This window comes from Oxyura jamaicensis, chromosome 3 (assembly GCF_011077185.1).
Source record: "Oxyura jamaicensis isolate SHBP4307 breed ruddy duck chromosome 3, BPBGC_Ojam_1.0, whole genome shotgun sequence".
In the NCBI taxonomy this organism is placed as follows: domain Eukaryota; kingdom Metazoa; phylum Chordata; class Aves; order Anseriformes; family Anatidae; genus Oxyura; species Oxyura jamaicensis.
This window is the reverse complement of record NC_048895.1, coordinates 28,553,956-28,572,828: the sequence shown is the minus strand read 5'-3', so window position 1 is coordinate 28,572,828 and position 18,873 is coordinate 28,553,956. Positions and strand designations below refer to the sequence as shown.

General features: G+C 39.8%; 1 protein-coding gene across 1 annotated transcript; it reads right to left on the bottom strand.

Moving 5' to 3' along the window:
- Positions 1 to 1,342: 1,342 nt before the first annotated feature.
- On the bottom strand, positions 1,343 to 18,864 carry SLC4A1AP (solute carrier family 4 member 1 adaptor protein). Its single transcript, XM_035321270.1, has 14 exons — positions 18,057 to 18,864; positions 17,447 to 17,633; positions 16,635 to 16,757; positions 15,770 to 15,830; positions 14,770 to 14,909; positions 14,474 to 14,634; positions 13,216 to 13,285; positions 9,417 to 9,606; positions 8,459 to 8,564; positions 7,644 to 7,884; positions 6,689 to 6,763; positions 5,548 to 5,618; positions 3,073 to 3,145; positions 1,343 to 1,782 (listed from the first exon to the last, which is right to left on the bottom strand). The coding sequence occupies exons 1-14, from the start codon at positions 18,558 to 18,560 to the stop codon at positions 1,733 to 1,735; spliced, it is 2,052 nt and encodes a 683-aa protein (XP_035177161.1). The 5' UTR covers positions 18,561 to 18,864; the 3' UTR covers positions 1,343 to 1,732.
- Between the last annotated feature and the right edge of the window lie 9 nt (positions 18,865 to 18,873).

Genomic DNA, 18,873 nt, shown 5'->3' with positions numbered 1-18,873 from the left:
TGTACCCACCTGGTGGGCTCTTTTTTTCTGTTTCCCAAGAGGATAAGTAGTGAACTGTTGTTTCTCCTGCCCCACACCTGTGCAGGCCCTCTGCATCTACAGTGATTAAAATAAAGAGCCCTTGTGAACACCTGGAATTGAACTAGGCTCTGGAGAAGGTCTGCTGAGATTATAGCATAAATCCAGATTGCAACAACCCTAAAAAGAGCATGATAGAGCAGCTCTATCATCAGGAGCAAGGAAAGCAGGTGGGAGAAAACAGGCCTGTCAGAAGGTGCAGAATGTGGTCCATGACAAGAGACCAAAACCGCCTCCTCTGCTGCTTTTGGTCAGGGACAGCGCTGGGCTGGAATGGATGCCTAGGCAGAGCAGGGGAGGGCCCAGGGGTGGCTGGGCAGGGACAGCCAGGCCCAGCAGTGCCCTGGGGGATCAGCACTGCCCCAGGGGCCTGCAGCCCCATGGTGGCCTCCTGGCAGGGGCCCACAGCCCTGGGGCACGCTCAGCCTCCTGGCACCCCAAGCTGGGCCTGTTCTCCAGTCCCAGCAAGCAGGGCACCCGATCCTGCCCTCTGCCTTCGTTCAAGTACTTCCATTCACATGTAAACTCTATCAATTTCTTGAACTCTTACTAAAATGCTAACCCATGCATTTATGGATGTGTATTTAAATCATGTGTGTTTTTTTTCTAGAGGTATGCAATATGTACACAAGTACACACCAGAAGTGGATCCATGCATAATATATATATTTGTACCCTTCTTCAGATACCTACATTCAGATACACACAAGAGAAAAGTATCTATTGTTATATATTAGCACTTCCTGCTCCAAAGGAAATGGGCAGCCAGTCACAATGGGCTCTATCTTTTGTCATCCTTTGATAAGGTGCCTAGTCACACTTTGAACCTTCCTTTATTCTTGCCTCTAATATACTTCGGTGCCAAAGAATTAGTTATGAAGAGTTACAAACCTACATTCTTCATAAAGTGCTGAAATTGCATGAAAGTGGCTCTTTGTTCGTGGGCTGTGAGAGGTAAAGAACAGGCTACAGTATAAGCAGCCTTCTTCAGGTGATCCTTTCATCATTTATTCTGTTATCCTCTAATTTGAGATGGGCAGTGCCATACTCTCCAGTTCTTCAGTGCTTCTACACCTTTATAACACAGTGTTCTCCTCCCTCCTAGTCCCCTTCCAACCAAGCATTCAGCAACTGTATTCAAAAACCTCCATCAGGGAGGACTGAAACACTTTTCTTCTTAAAGCAGAAGACTCTCCTCCAAAGAAAAATGTGAGTTTCAGGTTCTATTTGCCCTGATGATATTTTCAAATAGCAGCAACAGAAGTAAAACAGTAGTGTGTCTCATTTTAATTGCCTAAAACCAACAAGAATGAAATTTCTCAGGCCTGTAAGCATGGAGTTGTTTTTTTTTATATATTTAAAATACTTTTTATATTTTTATTTACAAAAGGAAAAACAAGTCTGTGGTTTCACACTAAAGAACAAGGCTTATAGCAGAAGAAAGAGACAGAAGAATGCGTGGGCTCAGGAATCCTTAAAAAAGTATTTGGAAGACAAACAACAGAAGACACACAGGGATATCTAACAGCCAGCGCGGCTGGAATTGGGTCTGAAAAAAACATCTCTTTTATCCCTCAATAACGAGTGGACTCAATAAACAGTCCAAAGCAGAGCAGTCCTTCAAACCTCTGATTTGCCCTCTGGAGCTTGAAGGTTAGTAGCCATATTTTTCATTGAGATGAGTCTTGCCATCACCGCTCTGACCTAATGGATAAAGATAAAAAGTTACTTTAAAGAAAAAACAAATGAACATAAAACCAAAACAAGCAAGCAAGCAAGCAAGCAAACAAAAAACCATAAAAACCCCACAATCAACCAACCACGAACAACAAAAAAAATCCTCAAATTAGTCCAATACAAGATTATAGGATAAGTATTAAATAGTCTCTAGGCAGCACCTGTCAGATAGACATAAAACCCAGACAGGATATTACAGTCCAAATTGTCTTTTTATTTATAATTTCTTAACATTACTAACATTGTCAAGATTACATCATCTATTCATGCTTTATTTTATTTCTTTTCCTGGTGTACTCATTATGCCAACTTGGAAGAGAAATGTGGTTATTAGCTGGTAGAGACAGGAAAAGGAGCTCCCTCTAATGGATGCAGCTCACTTGGCTACCCTAAATCAGACCTCTGGGATGGTTATTGAAGCAGGCATTCTGCTCCAGCTGATTCATATGCCAGGGAGGATTCACCAGGTTATAGTTTTTCTTCAGTGGGATTTATTCTAATTTTTCTTACTTCCTTTGGAGCCTGTCCACATTATCACGTTGCAACAGCTTCAACAAAAATTATAATGATGAATCTACCAAATGAAAGCTAAGCTTTGATCTCACAATGAAAACTTAAATGCAAGAAAATTAATTTTCATCTTTGGAGCCACTGGAAATAACCCTACTTAACTAAAAAAAACAAAAAAACACAAAACAAAACAAAAAAAAACAAAACAAACAAAAAAACAACTCTAGAACTGAAAAAAAAAAGTTCAATTTTAACATGTACTAATTGTATCAATTATCCAGTGTCTTCAAAAAGTTAACCAGACTTCTCTCCAAAATAAGACCCAAAGTTTGTTTTGCAAAGATCTGCAGAAAATTTTCAGATTTCACAGGCTTCTATGAAAATTGAGAATATTAATATTGCCGGAGCATTTATTAGTGAAGCTTTGAGCTTTTCTTTTTACTAGATCCCTGTATTGCTGTATGTGAATGGAGTTAGGTCTCTCAAATGTTACAGAACTGAAAGACAAACTTCAGGTGCATCTGTCCACTGAGATGAAGCTGCTATAGATAAGGTCAGCATTTCACAACAAGAACTGCATGGAGATATAAGAAATAAATATAGAGCATAACATGCCCAAACGCATCAGGTTCTTAGTAAGTATTCCCACATTACTTTTTCCCCCTCAACGCATTACAAGGACACCCTGACTATTTCTTAGGTATATTCTTGAGTTAGAGGAATAAAACCCAAAGAAATGGTCAATACCTGCAGGAGGAACCCACATGCAGTAGTCTGGGTCATCATCTGGGTAATGTGAAGAAAAAAAAGGTGGTTGGACCTGCAAAAGGAGAAAAGATTTTTAAGGTGCTGCACCCCTTCAGCAATGTGTCACAGCCATTAAGCCTCTCAATAATTCAAAAGACAAATGCAGGTTATTTCTACAAGGGCCATAGACAAAGAATATAGTTCAGAGGAAAGAAGAAAAAATAGTGAACTCTCAAATTGATCTGATTTATTCCCAGTATAGTCACAGAACCATAGAAACACGGGTTAGACAGGACCTCTGGAGATCAACGAATCCAAACTCCATTTCAAAATAGGTCCATTGCCAACACCAAATCAGGTCATGCATGGTCTTCAGAGAGCAGAGTTGGGCAAACTAGTCAGGGGAGGTAAATGTAATGCAGAACTCTACAGCTTATTGAATAACAGAAGTGTATATGACAACTTATGGTTTCAAAGAAATCTCTCCCACTGCTTTCCACAACTCCATTTCTGGACAGTTTAATTGCCTCATCCTAATGTTTGTTACTGTCATTTGAGTTTCTTTACATAGGGAAAAGCTTTAGAGTAGGATTTTTAAGAAGTGCTTTAGTCATTTCAAAGCACAATCCCACTGAAAACTTTAGGTTTAAGGTGACTTTTGAAAGTATATAAAGCATATAAAAGTTCAGCTATGTTATATAAGGGCAACTTAGCTTTTCAAAAGAAAAGAAAGCCCAATTTTTCAGGACTCACTGGCATCACTGAAATGTTTAAAGCAAACAGAAACAGGTCACTTGCAATTCAAATGTTGACACAGCAATGTCTTTTTATCCCCAGCTTTTTAAGTTTTGCCACATTGGCATCATTTTCTCAAGTTTTGTTTTCAACTACTGCAGGTAGCTAACAAAAAAAGTCTCACTCTACAGTTTTTTGATATTTTAAGAGCTCAAAATGTGCCCATGTTACTCAGCACTGATTTGCATTACTCTGTAGTATCATGACACAGCCCTAAGTTATGCAGCTGAAGCAATTTTTCATTCCCTCAAAAACAAAACAAACAAACAAACAAACAAAACAAACCAATTTCCCTTCCCCAAATTAACCTCTAAAAGAGTTTGTTTGTATCACTAATGTTTTGAAAAACATTAGACTGTGGAGTTGAACAGTTTTTAAGTATGACTTGTGACCAGCCACTTCAATAGATTTTTTCCAGTTTTGCATTATTCAAAGTTATTCCTCAAATATGAAAAGCGAAAAAATATAAAGAGAATTCAGCTTGATATTTTCCAAGCAAGAAAATGAGCCCAATGGTAGAAAGGGCATGTGGAAAAAGTGATTTGTAATGGGAGCGAGAACACAGCTAAGCCATCTGGTATTTGGGGAATGCTCAGGGTTAGAGTGAACTCTGTGCTGATGGGAGGTGCTGACTTGACTGCCTTAGTGTGAATGCAGGAGAACAAGGCAGCTTCTCATAGAAAGGGTATACATTGGGCTCTAACAGAGTAAATTTACTCTTGCTTTCTTTATCAACGTAATTTAGGCCAACGACAAAGAATAATACTAGAGGCTGTGCTGACCCAGTCCTTGGGTCCTTTGCCAAGAGCAGCAAGAGCAGCAGCAGCTAGCACACAAATGCTTCAGGGAGTTAGGTTTCTTTAAGCAGGTGGAGCAGGACTAAAATTCAATGGTCATCACAAAAAAATGTTCTAATGCTCAGAACTCATGGCCCATCAATTACAGTAATTTCTTTGATGGCAGCCAGTGTTATGGTGGGATGCATTCTGAAGGGAAGAGCCTCGCAGTAATTACTAGGCTAAGAGCATGCCATCAGAGAAGTTCCTTCCCACTTGCAGGAATGCAACAACTACCTGTGTCCCAAAATGTGGAAGGCTCATATACTTTACATTTTACTACAAATCTTATGAATGGGAAGCACATCACATACACTCAAATTCAATAATAACTGGGTTGCAAAATACAATAGTCTTACTAGATATTTCTCTTACCATATCTTACAGAGAAGGATGAAAACTACAGTTTTAGTCCAGCATGCTCTGTGTCAGCCAATACGTGTTTCCCAAGCTACTCTGCATGAAAGTTTTGCCAAGTCACTTTGAAAGCACAGAGAGCACCAGTGTTCTACAACACTTGTGCTACAGGTGAAGACGCTATTCACAACAGCTTAACATCAGCTTTGCCAAGTGAAAAGATGGAAAAATAATTCTGTGTTTCAATTGAGAACCTTTGTTTATTTACTACAGCTTCACAGAAGCCCTGTCATGCTTGAAATGCTGTGCCTTCTCATTGGAGACTCCAAAATATGTGTCCAATGGTAGTGTGGGAATCACTCAGCAGATAAGCACTACCATCACCAAAGGCGTGCTCAATCAAATTGTTACTATTTCACTAATAAGGAGTCAACTAAATGATTCCTTGAAATTCTTAGGTTGTAGGAGTCACAGTATCATAACTGACCTTGCTTGAGCTATTAGTTTTCTTAGCTTTCTCAGATGTCTCGTCAGGTTCCTTGCACAACGCCTCAGATGCTGACAAAAAAAAAAAGTTTTATGACATACCATAAAATGACCAATTCTATCACAAATAATCTTATAGAAAACTCACATAAAGATGGATACTTCCAAAAGGAAATCCAAGACAACTCATTGCAAAACAATTCATATTTATGACTGCTGAGCATCTTTTTTTTTCAGAGAGCTATTAACTCATGCTTAAAACACTCGCAATCCCCAAACTGAATGCAGTTTAATGAGGTCCTCTATTAGGTATTCTGCAAAATCCTTTTAGTTAATGGCAGATGTTGATTTTCTATGAGATACTCTCTATCCGTAATCACTACGGTGACTGATTTAAACATAAACTGTAGAAAATGCACAGAATCAACATCCTTAAAAAAAAAAGTCATTTTACAGTAACATATGTGAGGGGAAGGCAAAGACAGAAGTAAGCCTGGCTTTTCTGCCGATTAATCTATGAAATATTGACTTTTGTGAGTTAAGTCCATGGTTATTATCATGAGGACAGGAAAACATACTCCTAAGGCTCTGACTTAGGAAAAAAGAAAATTCATACAGATCTCCTCCAGATGTTCATTGCACCATACACTGTCTACATTTTGAGAATCTTTTTGTGTGTGTGTGTGTGCGAGTAGAGGGGTCATCTGGGTCATTAAGAGTGCTAACTAACATTATGTTAATTAACATTACGTTAACACTACAGCAGGACAGAGCTTTCCCTTTACGAAGTGACACGAGGTAGTACTGCAAGAGAGTAAGGGGAAAGAAGCATTTTGTTTATGCTCTTAAATTATAGTAACATTTATTTTTACATTTTAAAAAAAGAAGCAAACAAACAAAAACTAAAGAATCTCTCCGCAGTTAATGACTACAAAAAGCAAGTAGATCTGAAACAGCTGAAATGACTTGTCTTTGCCATACATTGAGCACTGCCCAAACAAAACAATTCTTCATTTGAATTCTAGATTCTTACTTTAGAGTTAGGCTTAGTTTCTTTCTACTGACATAAGAGCAATAACTCCTTTAGGCAGTTTCTGAACCCACACGCTACTGTACAATAGCCTCCAAACTGCACGGCTCACCTTGAGATTTCTCTAGCAAGGGTCCCATCTGAGATTTATTTCTTAATATCTTTGGCTCAGGCAGAGTATTAACCCCTGTAAAATAAAATAAAATAAAATAAAATAATAATAATAAAAAAACAATATTAGGTGAATGCTCTGCACTAACTCTGATGAGTAGGAGTGTTAGCCTCCCTGAGAAAACATTTTTAAGGGAACTCTTAGCTACATTTGTTTCAGGAAAAATTCTTATCTTAAAAGTTCTCTAAATTCTTTCATTCAAGTCTATCACAATAGAGTATTAAAGGAAAATTTATGACCAGTTAAAATATACTTTTCAAGAGCAACCTGTCCAGCATTAGGACAAGAAGATAGAATTCGGTTTCTGTCACACTATTTACAGAGAAACATTATTACTGATATTTTAAATACATCAAGTTACTATATAGAAGGATGGGTTACAGATAAAACCACAGAGATGCAAAGAAGATGCTTCTTCCTTCCTATTTTTAAAATTATTTTTTCTCCTTACAAGCTGGTCTGAAGTTTTACACAGGCATTTGTTGTCTTATTAAGTCACTCTCCCCACCACCAACACATTGTGTTTATTATCGTATGGACACTCAATCTAAAGAAAGCAAGGCTTTCTTGAGTCAGGGAGACCTACCTCTATTTTATCAAAAGCATGAAAGTATGAATGTCAAGTAGAGTCCCAAACAATATAGAGGTGTAACTTTCACCCGTTTCTCATCTGTTTTTACCTAGACACTGGGTTCATGGCAAAAATTTATGCAAAAGCATAACACTACAAAAGCAATATAAATATAAAAGCAATAATATAAAAATATAAAAGCAATACACTGCTGGAAAACCCGTGACACAAACCTTAGGATTCTCACATGGCTCAGGAAAAACAAAACAAAACTGTACTTACAGGCTCAGCCTCACTACTGGAAAAATCAAAACCCATGCTTACCATTCTTAACAGATTCTAGCTTCTCATTATTGCAAGTAGAACCATTGGGATCATTAATTTCTTCTCCTGTTTCTTCCTCTGTTGTTATTTTCATTTCCACATCTGATGCTCTACTGTTTACTGCATCTACTTGCTGCTCCTCCTCCATTTCTTCCTCTTCTTCTTCCTCCTCTTCCTCTGGTCCATCATCTTTCATTTTTAACAAGCTTTCAGGGATAACTGGACGCTTATGAGGCAACTTCTGCAGGACAAAGACTTGTGCATCAGTGCCAGAACAACATGAAAATAGGCGTCACAGAGATTCATTACAGGAGAAAACGCACGTTACAGTCACAGAGACAGCTGGTAGGGAAACACTCACAGGTTGAATAGTTAGGTTTTAAGGAAAGAGTTTTTGGTAGAGATGGAAGGGGAAAAAAAAAAGATGTTCAGCCCACAGGCAAGAGTGCAGGCTTTTCATAAAAGGGACACTGGAAGCTGAATCAATCTTGGATACGACCTTAGCTAAAAGATCAAGAAAAAAGAAAATAAAGGACTAGCTGCTGATGTATAGCAGTCATTCAATCTGATGTCTCCAGACTGACTCTACTTGGACCAATGCCTTTTAACTGCAGCTGTGCCCCAAAAGATTGACTGCACGAGGACACAGAATGGCTACTGCTGGCAGCAAACAACATCTGGCAGACACTGCTTTCTGCCCTGTGCACTCTTCCACTCCTGCGGGCTTGCTCCTCCATATGAGATGACATGGTTGCCACCTGTAGGCTCCATAGCCTCAGATGTCTAAGAACTAGAGTCTGACTTGGAGCACTTACCCCTAGGCTTCCAGTTTTCAGCTTGAATTTGCTCCCCCCTTTCATTGCACCGAAGAGAGGCAGGGCAATCTTTTTAGGCTTGCTGTCTGCTTCCAGACTCCCACTCCTAATAAAAAATAGATATAAAGAAAAACAGTATTTAAAGTCCCATACAAGTCTTACATATACATATGCAAAACCCCTGCAAAATAGAGGTGAATATATAAAAGTCCTTCTATTTCTTTCAAACTTGCAGCATCCAAGGAGGATGTTTCAGGGTATGACTCTTCCATACTACATGCATGCTGCAGGAATCAGACGCTTGCCATAACAGAAAGAAAAAGGAAAAAGGAAAAAGAAAAAACAAACAAACAAACAAACAAAAACACACTTATCAGACTCCCTCAAATTCAAATGCACAAATATACTTACATATATGCATAATATATCTGTAAATATATAAACACACTAAGAGGCCAAACCTCAATTTAAGTAAATTAATTAAACCTCTAATCAAGTTGCCACTAGCAAACAGTGAACCCAGCACAAACCCTCTTGCATTACAGCAGCATTGCTAGGCAGTAGCTGAACAGCCACTGCACTTGACTTCTGGGTACATTTCACAAAGTGATTTTCATATTATACAAAGTACTGTAAAACTCTTCAGTTCCTTTTGGATGGAGGTTGCAGGAAAAAAAAAATGCTGACACCATGTTTCCAGCCCCTTCCTGCTCCTCGTCCCAGTGTAGGTTCAATTTACTCCACCGTTGTGGTGCATCTGCCTCAGCCCCAGATGCAGCAGTGGCCAGAAGGCACAGCAGATTGTTGGAGAGATGAAGCAGGAAGTTTTGAAGGCATTGCTGCCTTTGCATTTGGAAAACTGTCTACTTACTGGGGATGCAAAATTGCCTATGAGAAGTAACAACTGTGGAAGTAATTAAAACAAAAACAGAAAACAAAAACTTTAGCCAAGACTTACGGGGGCTTCAGCTCAGGCAGTTCTGTAGGCTTGACAAGCTTTATTAACCCTTTCAGTCTCTGCTGCTCTTTCCTCAGTTCAAATGACCGCAAGTGAAGCTTCTTTCGAGTCACGTTGTCTAAGGTGCACCCTGACTTTATTTCGGTCATGAATTCATCCAAGGAATCTTGAGCTGCTGGCTGGGACTGGACTAGGCAAGATAACGGTAAGATACATATTGTTATACTCAAGTCCTACCTTTAGAGGATAAAGTATATATGAACAACTATCCTCTCTGTGAGATTTTTTTGAATGGTGAAATAATGGAGGTCGATAGCCCTAGAAAGATGAAAGCATTTCTCCTAACAAAGCCCAGCAGTAAATCTTAATCCACTCAGATAAAAAAGCCTCTCAAAATTGAATGTTTCTTTATGAGCAAGTCTGTCTGCATTCTAGGTTGCTCATCTCAATTTAAGATCTGCTGTCCCTAAAAAAAAAAAAAAAAAAAAAAAAAAAAAGTGGCTTTTGGGTCCTTTTTATAGTTACAGACTAAAATAAACACAGCTACAGGGAATCCTACAACACCACATGGGAAATCCGACTTTGACTTTCCCAGGATGTTTATGTAATAACGTTTGCAAACCTAAAAATGAATTAACAGACACATGATGCTGTCTCCCACTCCTGAATGACTGAGTGCATATGAGAATAATTGTATATGTTAAGACAATCACACAAAATTTATCTTTGTTTTGATTTGATTTTCTAACAGGAAAACACTTGAGAAAAGCAAAAGACAGTCCTTCTACTCCACCTGACTTCAAACAAAAATATTTCTATGTGTATTTAACTAATTAAAATAAAACTGGAGGAAAATCTCTAACAAAGAAAAATAAATAAACAATTCTAACATATGGATTTAAAAAACATTGAGTTAAAAAAAAACAAACAAAAAGAACAGGAAAACTGAAGTACTGTTCAAGCCAAAGAAAAGAATTTTTATATTTTGCTCAAAAGTAGCTTTGAGACAAAGAAAAATGTTGTTGTTAGAATTACATCGAGCTTTTTGACAGTCAGTTTTCTGCCTTTTGTTGTTATATAAAGTTACTAAATCTGATATTTATTTGTGGCTTTAATATATGCATGAGCATAATTCTGTGACTAATGAGTATTCTTTTTAATTTAGCTTACATTACCGTTAAGAGTATATTTAAGCAGTTTTACATAACATTAAATATTTACACAAAAGTCTAAGAAGACTAACATTTTCAAATGTACTCAGCTGAAAAGGGTATTTCTGATCTAGAGACAAAACCCGTTTTTCACAAACATATGAAAGGCACAACAGAAACTGAAGACATACAGGATTAATAGGCTCCGAAAGATAAGAGCATCCACCTCCAACCAAATATAAATAACAATGAAATATGTTATAAAATAAATTCAGATAGAAATACTCTTATTTTTCCTAACTATTTTGAGCTGAGACGAAAATGATCAATGAAAAGGCCTTGTTAATAAACAGTCTGAATCCCCTCACAGCCTAGAGTCAGGAGGAGCTGTCATTTAAATATAAAATCATTTAAATAATAAATTTAAACATTTCATGCCTGGTCAGGTAATTTGGAACAATTAAAGGAACTGCAGTTCTACAGCTCACTATTTTAGCCCCAAAGGGGTATATGAGTGCTTCACTGACTGATCTTCAGTGAGTCAGATCACTCTTCTGGCAAACAGGATTCTCTGCCTGATTCCACCAACACCGCCTGAGATCAGGTAGTTGAGCTTACTGGGTTAGTTAGCATTCAGTATCTGTTGCAGCACTTTTCCACGCTGCTTAAGGAAAATTTGATATTGCTAGGAGGTGAATCAATCATGGCTATTATACTTTACATTCGGGGGGGGGGGATGATGACAGGGAGAATGCTATAGAGCTTTTTACTGCACCAAAAACTTATCAATTTTCTTTCGAATAGGCAACCAGAAATGACGCTGAAGAGCTCTGTGTGTTTTATTTTCATTCAGTTACATCAGAAACTGAGAGACACCAAGTCAGTCCATCAGTAGTTAGTTCTGAAGAACTCTAAAGAACAATTTATGAACTTTCACTGATATCTTTTCAACAACCACTTAATCTTTCCAAGTGCTTGGTAAGAGGTGTTGCAATTTAGCCTGTCATTCACTCACTGGTCTCACCACACTCTCACCCTTAGGCTACAAATGATCATTTAGAGCAAGCCAATGTGCGTTAAGGTTTCAGAACTGTATGGAATGCTGCAACTTTGCCAGACAGCTCACGAGAGTAGTAAGAGTCACCCATGATCAACACGTATGCTCCTGGCATATACCTGTATTTCACATCTGTGATTAAATCTGAGAAAACACAAGTAACTAGAACACATGCACATGAATCAATAACAGAATGTTTGCTATGTTTTATCCTGGTCTAGTTTTAGGAAATTTGCATTCAAAACTGAATCATTATGTTTTGCAGTACCTTGCAGGCTGTTGGGCCTAGTAATTAACTGATGAGATTTTAGTTTTTCTAAGCCTCTAAACTAGCTATGTAACCGGTTACAATTTACCAAGCCATACTAACATATCATCAGAGTTATAGGGTGTTAGTAGAAGACTACAAATGAACTGATTCTTGGTTCTTCTAGTCTCTAGTACAATCATTCTTGTTGAGAAACACTAACAGAAGAAACAAAGGCTTCATGACACGGAAGTACTTGGCATTACCTGTCTCAGACAATATAAAGCATTAGCTTCTCCTACTAGTTGATCAGGAACTACTTATCAGTAAAGTCATGCTGAAAACAATTACTTCAAAGACACTGAACTGACCCATCTGTTAGAACACTCACTGGAACAGTAAGGTTTTCTCAGCAGCAATCTGGTAGAATCAATCACTAACAAAAATGCTCATACAAATGAGTTTGGGTGTAGAATTGAATAAAAAAGAAATGAGCCCATATAATTCAGAAAAGATAGCACTGCTATCAGATTGCTGCTAGGTTTCTTGAAGAAGCTCTGACAAACTGACGTTGCAGCCTTTATTAAAGTCGACTCTGTTAGAAAGCATTTTGTATGATGAACGAACCTAAATACATTTCCTTCATGCCATCCTTCCACAAGATATCATCAGTAATCTAAAGCAAAATGCACCTCATGTAGCGTGCTTTTAAATCTAAGTTACTAGCAGGTACACTCTCCACTTTCTGGAAAGGCTCTGCCTTCATACACAGACAATCCTAGAAACCTGAATGGCTCCCTCATAAGCTAGCAAGCTCACTGAATATGTGAGCTAAGCACCAACTACTTTAACTCTACATTCCGCTTTTCCTATCTTTTCAAGGTGTATTTGCAATGAGAGGAGTAAAATAAAAGATACCGTCTTTTCTCTGCCACTTGTTTGTTCTTCCCTTACAGATGGTTTTGGAGGGAATGAAAAAATGTGGTCCTTGAACTGGGTCAGTTTCACTATTACGGGCAGATAAACAGTAATAATGCCCACCCTGTAATACTCCAGGAGCTTGTACACTCTCCTCCTTATCTTAGAAGTGGTATACTTCTGGGGAAAGCTGCATTTGTTAGCAAATGACTACACACAAAGTACAAAACCTACTGGATGAAGAGCATTAAGTATCTTCTCCAGGTAACTCAATCACCTGCAAATCTTCCTGCCTCTTTGTGGAAAGCAGACATACAAAAAAATCATGTAAGACACATGATTCTATGATATCTATAAGATATACTTTCATTTGTTTCATTTTTTTTTTTTATGGAGAACACTATAATCAGAGACTTCCCATCTTACCTTTCCCTGAAGCCTTCAGCTTTTCTGTTATCTCATGGAGCTCGTTTTCAGATTCCTTTAGCTTTGCGATCTATGAAAGAAAAGATCTAAGCATATGCTTTATCTTTTTAAAAATCTCCATTTAAGAGTTCCTCAAATATCCTACCACATTATCTCCTTTTTTTATTTCTGATCTCTGTCTGGGAATTTCTGGGATGAAAAAAATATAGTCTACATTGTTCCTAAACAATGCAACAAAAAATATTTGAACAGTATGTGTATTTATGTGTTTCAGAAAGTCCTAATGCTTTTATGCCACTGTCATGAGCCTCTAGCCCTCCCTACTCCCACCTATTTGCTTCTCCACACACTATTGTCTGTGTAGGACTTTTAGTTGTCATACCCGTGTCAGTCCAGTCTGCTTATTCTTTGAAGAAGAATAAGATCCTTCTTTGGTAAGTGCCCTGTGAACTTGAAAGCTTGCAATTATTATCTAGTGCTTTAAAGCTATTTTATGCTATCCTGTTCTCATTCATCCACTGTTGTGATCTATCAAGTACAAGGTGGTATTACACAGACAAAAAAGCAAGGTAGTATGCTTTCACTGTAATTATCATTTTTTTCCCAGATATTTATAGATACTGTGAACAAAGTAAAAAAACTCTACTCAAAGTTGCAAAATTCTCTTGCCTCTCCTAGTTTATGACAAATTAAGTCTTGTATGCGGTGACAGAACCTCACAAACCGAACCCTGCTCACTAGAGAAGAGGCACCACAAGGAGCTGCAAACTACTTTTTTGCAGGCTCACTTGGCCTTAAGCCATGAAAGTTCCTGACAAGGTATTTCATGCTCCACAGCCAGTTATCCCTTTTGCTTAAGGTAGCAGATATGCATCAGTTAGTAGCAGTAACAATGATGTTTCTGTGATGTACTCTAAGTATTAAATTGAAGTAACAAATCACTTTCTCACTTTCTGTTGTTGTTGTTTAAGAGTTTAAGGTTTCTTCTACATCCCATTTTTTTTCCTCTCAAACCTTTAAAAGCCTTTGGTGATTCTACAATCACCAAATCTAACCTGATTCCATTTTAACTTGTCCAATTGATAGATAAGGGTCTGAATGACAGATAAGGGTCTGAAAGAGTTCAGGCCAACATAAATAAGACCTGGGGGAAAAAAATATATACGTATGTGTGCATATATATATATATATAAACTTTCCTTCTTAGTAATAAGACATTCATGAAAGAATAGGCCTGGCATGTCATAATTCTTCTTACCAGGGAGTCATAAGTTTCTGGTTTTTCTTCTATTTTACCAGCTTTCTTCATTCTGTTTAGTCGCTTCTTTTCTACAGCACCAGTTCGATCAAGGAAAGTGTCATCGTCACTGTCATAAAAGTCCTCATCTTCCCAATTCTTTGATTTCCTTTTTCGAGATACTGGGAAAGGTTAAGGGAAAAGGCCAGGAACAAAGTGACTTACACTGAGAAGTCAAACAAGTTCAAGATAGCAATCTCAAACCCCTAGAGTTTAGGGGCTTTTAGAACCATCACAGCATTTAACTGATTATTTACCTGCTTCTTGCCTCAGCACTCCCCTAGCATCCAGCAATCTGCAAGCTTCCAGTGCACACTGTATCATTGCTTCTTTCTTCTTTCCTGAATGGAGAACCTCTGCCACCAGCTGCTTCCCTGATGCATCATCCACAGGCAACCTGTTCAGTTCAAAGGATCAGAGAATAGCTCCAATACAAACAGCTTTTCCTGGATGCTACTCAGATACTGTATTTGTCATGTCGACATTGTTCTTTCCACCTCTCTCTAGTCTTTTTATTTTTTGTGGGTTAAATATTTTCACATTTTCACATTTCATTTGACACCTAGTAGTCCAAACATGAGCAGACTTCCTGTGAATAATTTTTTATTTCACTAGCCCAAACAATAAATCTTTCTCCATTTCTTCAATTGGGAATATAATAGGTTAATCATCAGTCATGAACCTTTTAAAGCATTACTACAATGCAATACCAGTAACAAATACTTTATGCCACACTGAAGAAAAATTTTCTTAAGGAATGATGACACGTTGTGCCTATCCATTTGAGACCTAACCTGTTAACTGAATTCTACCTCACCTTCTCTGGCCTAATAGCAGAATTGTTAGTTGGCTCTGGAAGGAATCCAACAAAAACTGCTTTATACCATCAAAGAACTGAAATTGGGTACACAGTAGAATATATTTTTTCCCCACTAGGAGTTGAAAGATATTGTCTCCTGGTTTCTTTTGTATTTCAATTTAATGTATTTCTGAAAACATGGGAAACTGGAAGAACCTATTTGCTTCCTTTACCAGTTTTCACCTCTAAGGAATACCAAGTGCTGACAGACCAGAAAGGAGTACAGATGCTGAACTAGGCATTGATCCTTGACCTTGTTCTTCTTCAGTATCGGGACTTTGGTCTAATTCCAGCTGGCCTCCTTGGCAGGTGTGACAGGTAAGTGATTCCCTCAGCTTTTGTTTATGAATACAATGAAGCCAGATTCTACACACAGAAATGAATGAACGTATACATACTTGACCCTGCATAGCCAGCTATTGTGCCCACGATCATCATATTCGTATTCTAACTCTTCTCCTAGAGACGAAAAGAAAGTTGGTGTAGTTACCAAAAGTGAAAAAAGTGGGAATGGAACAATCTTTACAGATGAGAAGCACATCAGGGTTAAACAAAATAGATACGATGTTCTTGCGGCATATCAAAGACTGAATTTGCCTTTTTTTTTTTTTTTTTTGGCCATGGGATCTTCAGTTGATATTATGTTCATTTGGTTATTTTTCACAATCAAGGTCTTTTCAGATCAAAGATCTCTAAGTGACTGGTTCAGGAATACATAGCTAAAGAAAAAAAACAACTTTGTACCAATCAGGTATTAAAGTAAATGATTCTGACAAAAAGACAGTCTGCAATCTGGATTCACAGATACAGCTTACCACAAAGGTTAATTTTTCATATTAACAAATATATGAGTCATCTGTAAGCTTTGCTAGCAACTAATGGAAGCTTAGACTAATTCATTATTGCTTTTTTCTTTTAATACTTTCCAATTCTATCTCCAAACAGCACAGCTAAGAAATTTGATGGTTTGAGCTTTTTTAATATAGCTTCAAAAGATGGATGTGGTTTGAGTGCCAGTCCAGAGGAACATAAGATGCCCTCTCCAACTCCCAATCTGGAAGTTAGGAACTAAGTCTCAGCTCTTCAGTAGAGAGCTAAGTTTTTTAAAAACAAACCCTTTCTCCCAAAAAACAATGACCAATAAAAAAGCCCCACCTGCAACGAAACAGAAAAGTTGAGCTTTCACCCTTTAATTACCAAAGAAAACTATGAGCACAAACGCCAAACTTGGCTAAACAAAAATAATTTATAAGCGAAAAATACCTTCTCTGTCAAAAAAGCCCTGTAGGGCCTTCCTAGGGTCTTTCATATAGAAGGCATCTTGTACGTCCTGAAAATCAATAGCAATAGGGTTTTCTTCAGCCTCATCCTCCTCAGCATCTTCCCCTGGAAGAACAAAGTGCAAACAAGATGGTGAAATGTTAGAATTTGAACACCAGTGTATTTCAACTGCTGTCAGTTTGAAAAAAAATATCAACTACATAATCCTAAAATTATTTTTCTTAACTTGAATATTGGTTCTGCATCCAAACAAAAAAATCCTCTCTATTCCATTCTAAGATACAGCTTTGCACAGAAACGTCACTACAGTTTCAGCACCTTCAAGTAGTTCATGTGTTTATACATTCTCATTTACAAACAACCCATTTTGTACTGAAAAGCTCGTTAATTATAATTTATCTCACTCAGATGTGGAATTCCGTTAAAAATTTAAGGACAGCCTCATTGCACAGCAGTCTCAAGCAAGTAAATTCAACCTCTCTGGCCCAAGTGTCAATGTCACCGCAAGAACAAAATACACAGCCTAAACTGAAGTCTCAGTTTCCTTTTTGAGGTATAGATAAATTGCTTTTTCCCTGATTTTAGAAGAAGTTCTAGTAAAGTTCTCGCCTGGTATGTTTTGCCTACTCACAGTACTCCTCTTTTTAAAAGGAAAAGGACTTTGCATTTGTACTCAAGAACACCACTGGTTTTGGACAATAAGCACCCAGCTGGAACGCCAACCCTACTATTCACTGAAGACTCACTTAAAAACCTTCCAGGGTGCATCATTTGATGTACGCATCAGTACTTACCCATTCCCCACGAGCAGCTCATATTGGTGTTCTGACTGCTCTCGTTTCTTTTCTCCTCTTTGTCATCTTCCTCATCAGAGTCCTCTCCCAACATCGTCTTTTCTAGTTTTGCTTGCTGCTGCTTGCGCAGTGCCTTCAGCTGAGTCACGGTCAGCTCCGACTCGGACTCCTGGTCCTCCTCGGGTCCCTGTGTCACAAACAGTAACTTTACAGAAGTGTTTTAAAAAGAAGAGAAATAATTTCAACAAGACATGCGCATTACATACAATAATGTATATAGATTATAGTGCCTTTCAAAAAGAGCTCTTCAAACCAGTTGTTATGGTTTGCATGCAGATATGTTAATTTCAACATCCAGAGGAGGAGAAAGAAAGAAATGAGCATTACTTTATACTTGCAGGCGGCTCAAATACAACCGTAAGGGGCACAATGCAAAGATTTCCATGGAGCACAGGGGGGCACTTGAGGAGCATGTGGCTGACCCCCCCTACCACGCTGGGCACCCCAAGGACCTCCTGACCTCCCCCAAACCCAACCCGGGGCACAGCTGGGGCACATCACCCCGTAACTGAACAAATACCAGCGCTTCCCCCCGCTCCCCCCGGCCCACCTGCAGCAGGAAGAGGCGGGAGCTGCCGCCGAAGCGGAGCCCGTGGCCCACCCGCACCCGGCAGTAGGTGCGCGGCGGCACCCTCGCCTTGTTGAGGAAGGTGCCGTGGGTGCTGCCCAGGTCGTAGACGTAGAACCCGGCGGCGTCGGAGCCGTCGGGGGAGCTGCCGGGCCCGCGGTACTGCAGCACGGCGTGGTGCCGCGACACCGACGGGTGCTCCAGGGACAGGGCGCAGCCGGGCAGCCGCCCCGCCAGGAACCAGCTGCCGCCCTCCAGCCGCACCGAGCCCAGCACCACGCCGCCCTTCAGCACCTCCAGCCCGTAGCCGGCGCCGGCCGGAGGGCGGCAGCCCCACGGCGGCTCCTCGTAGCGGGGGGCTGGCGGTGCGGGGCCGGGACCGCGACCGGGGCCGGGACAGGCACCGGGACCGGGTCCCGGTTCGGCTGGCGGCGGGCGGCTCGGCCGCTTGAAGCCGGCCGCCTCCGTCTCGCCGGGTTCCGCCATTTTGTCGCGTCCCTCCCGAAATAGGGTCCTCCGCGGGCGGGCACCGCGCTTCGGGGAGCGGGGAGGCGGCTGCCGCGAGCTTGTGCCGTTGCCTCGGCCGCCGGCAGCGGGACCCGGAGCGGGGACCCGGGGGACGGGGGGACAGGTGGCGGTGCGGGGCTGCGAGCCGGGAGCCGGCCGCGCTCCTTCCCCACGGGGGAGCTGCTTCGGGAGCGGACCGGCGCCGAGTTCCGGTGGGACGGCGGCTGAGCACCTCTTGCGGCCTTCCCTGCCCTCTTCCTTCCCCTTCCAGTTCCCTTTCCCTTCTGTTTTC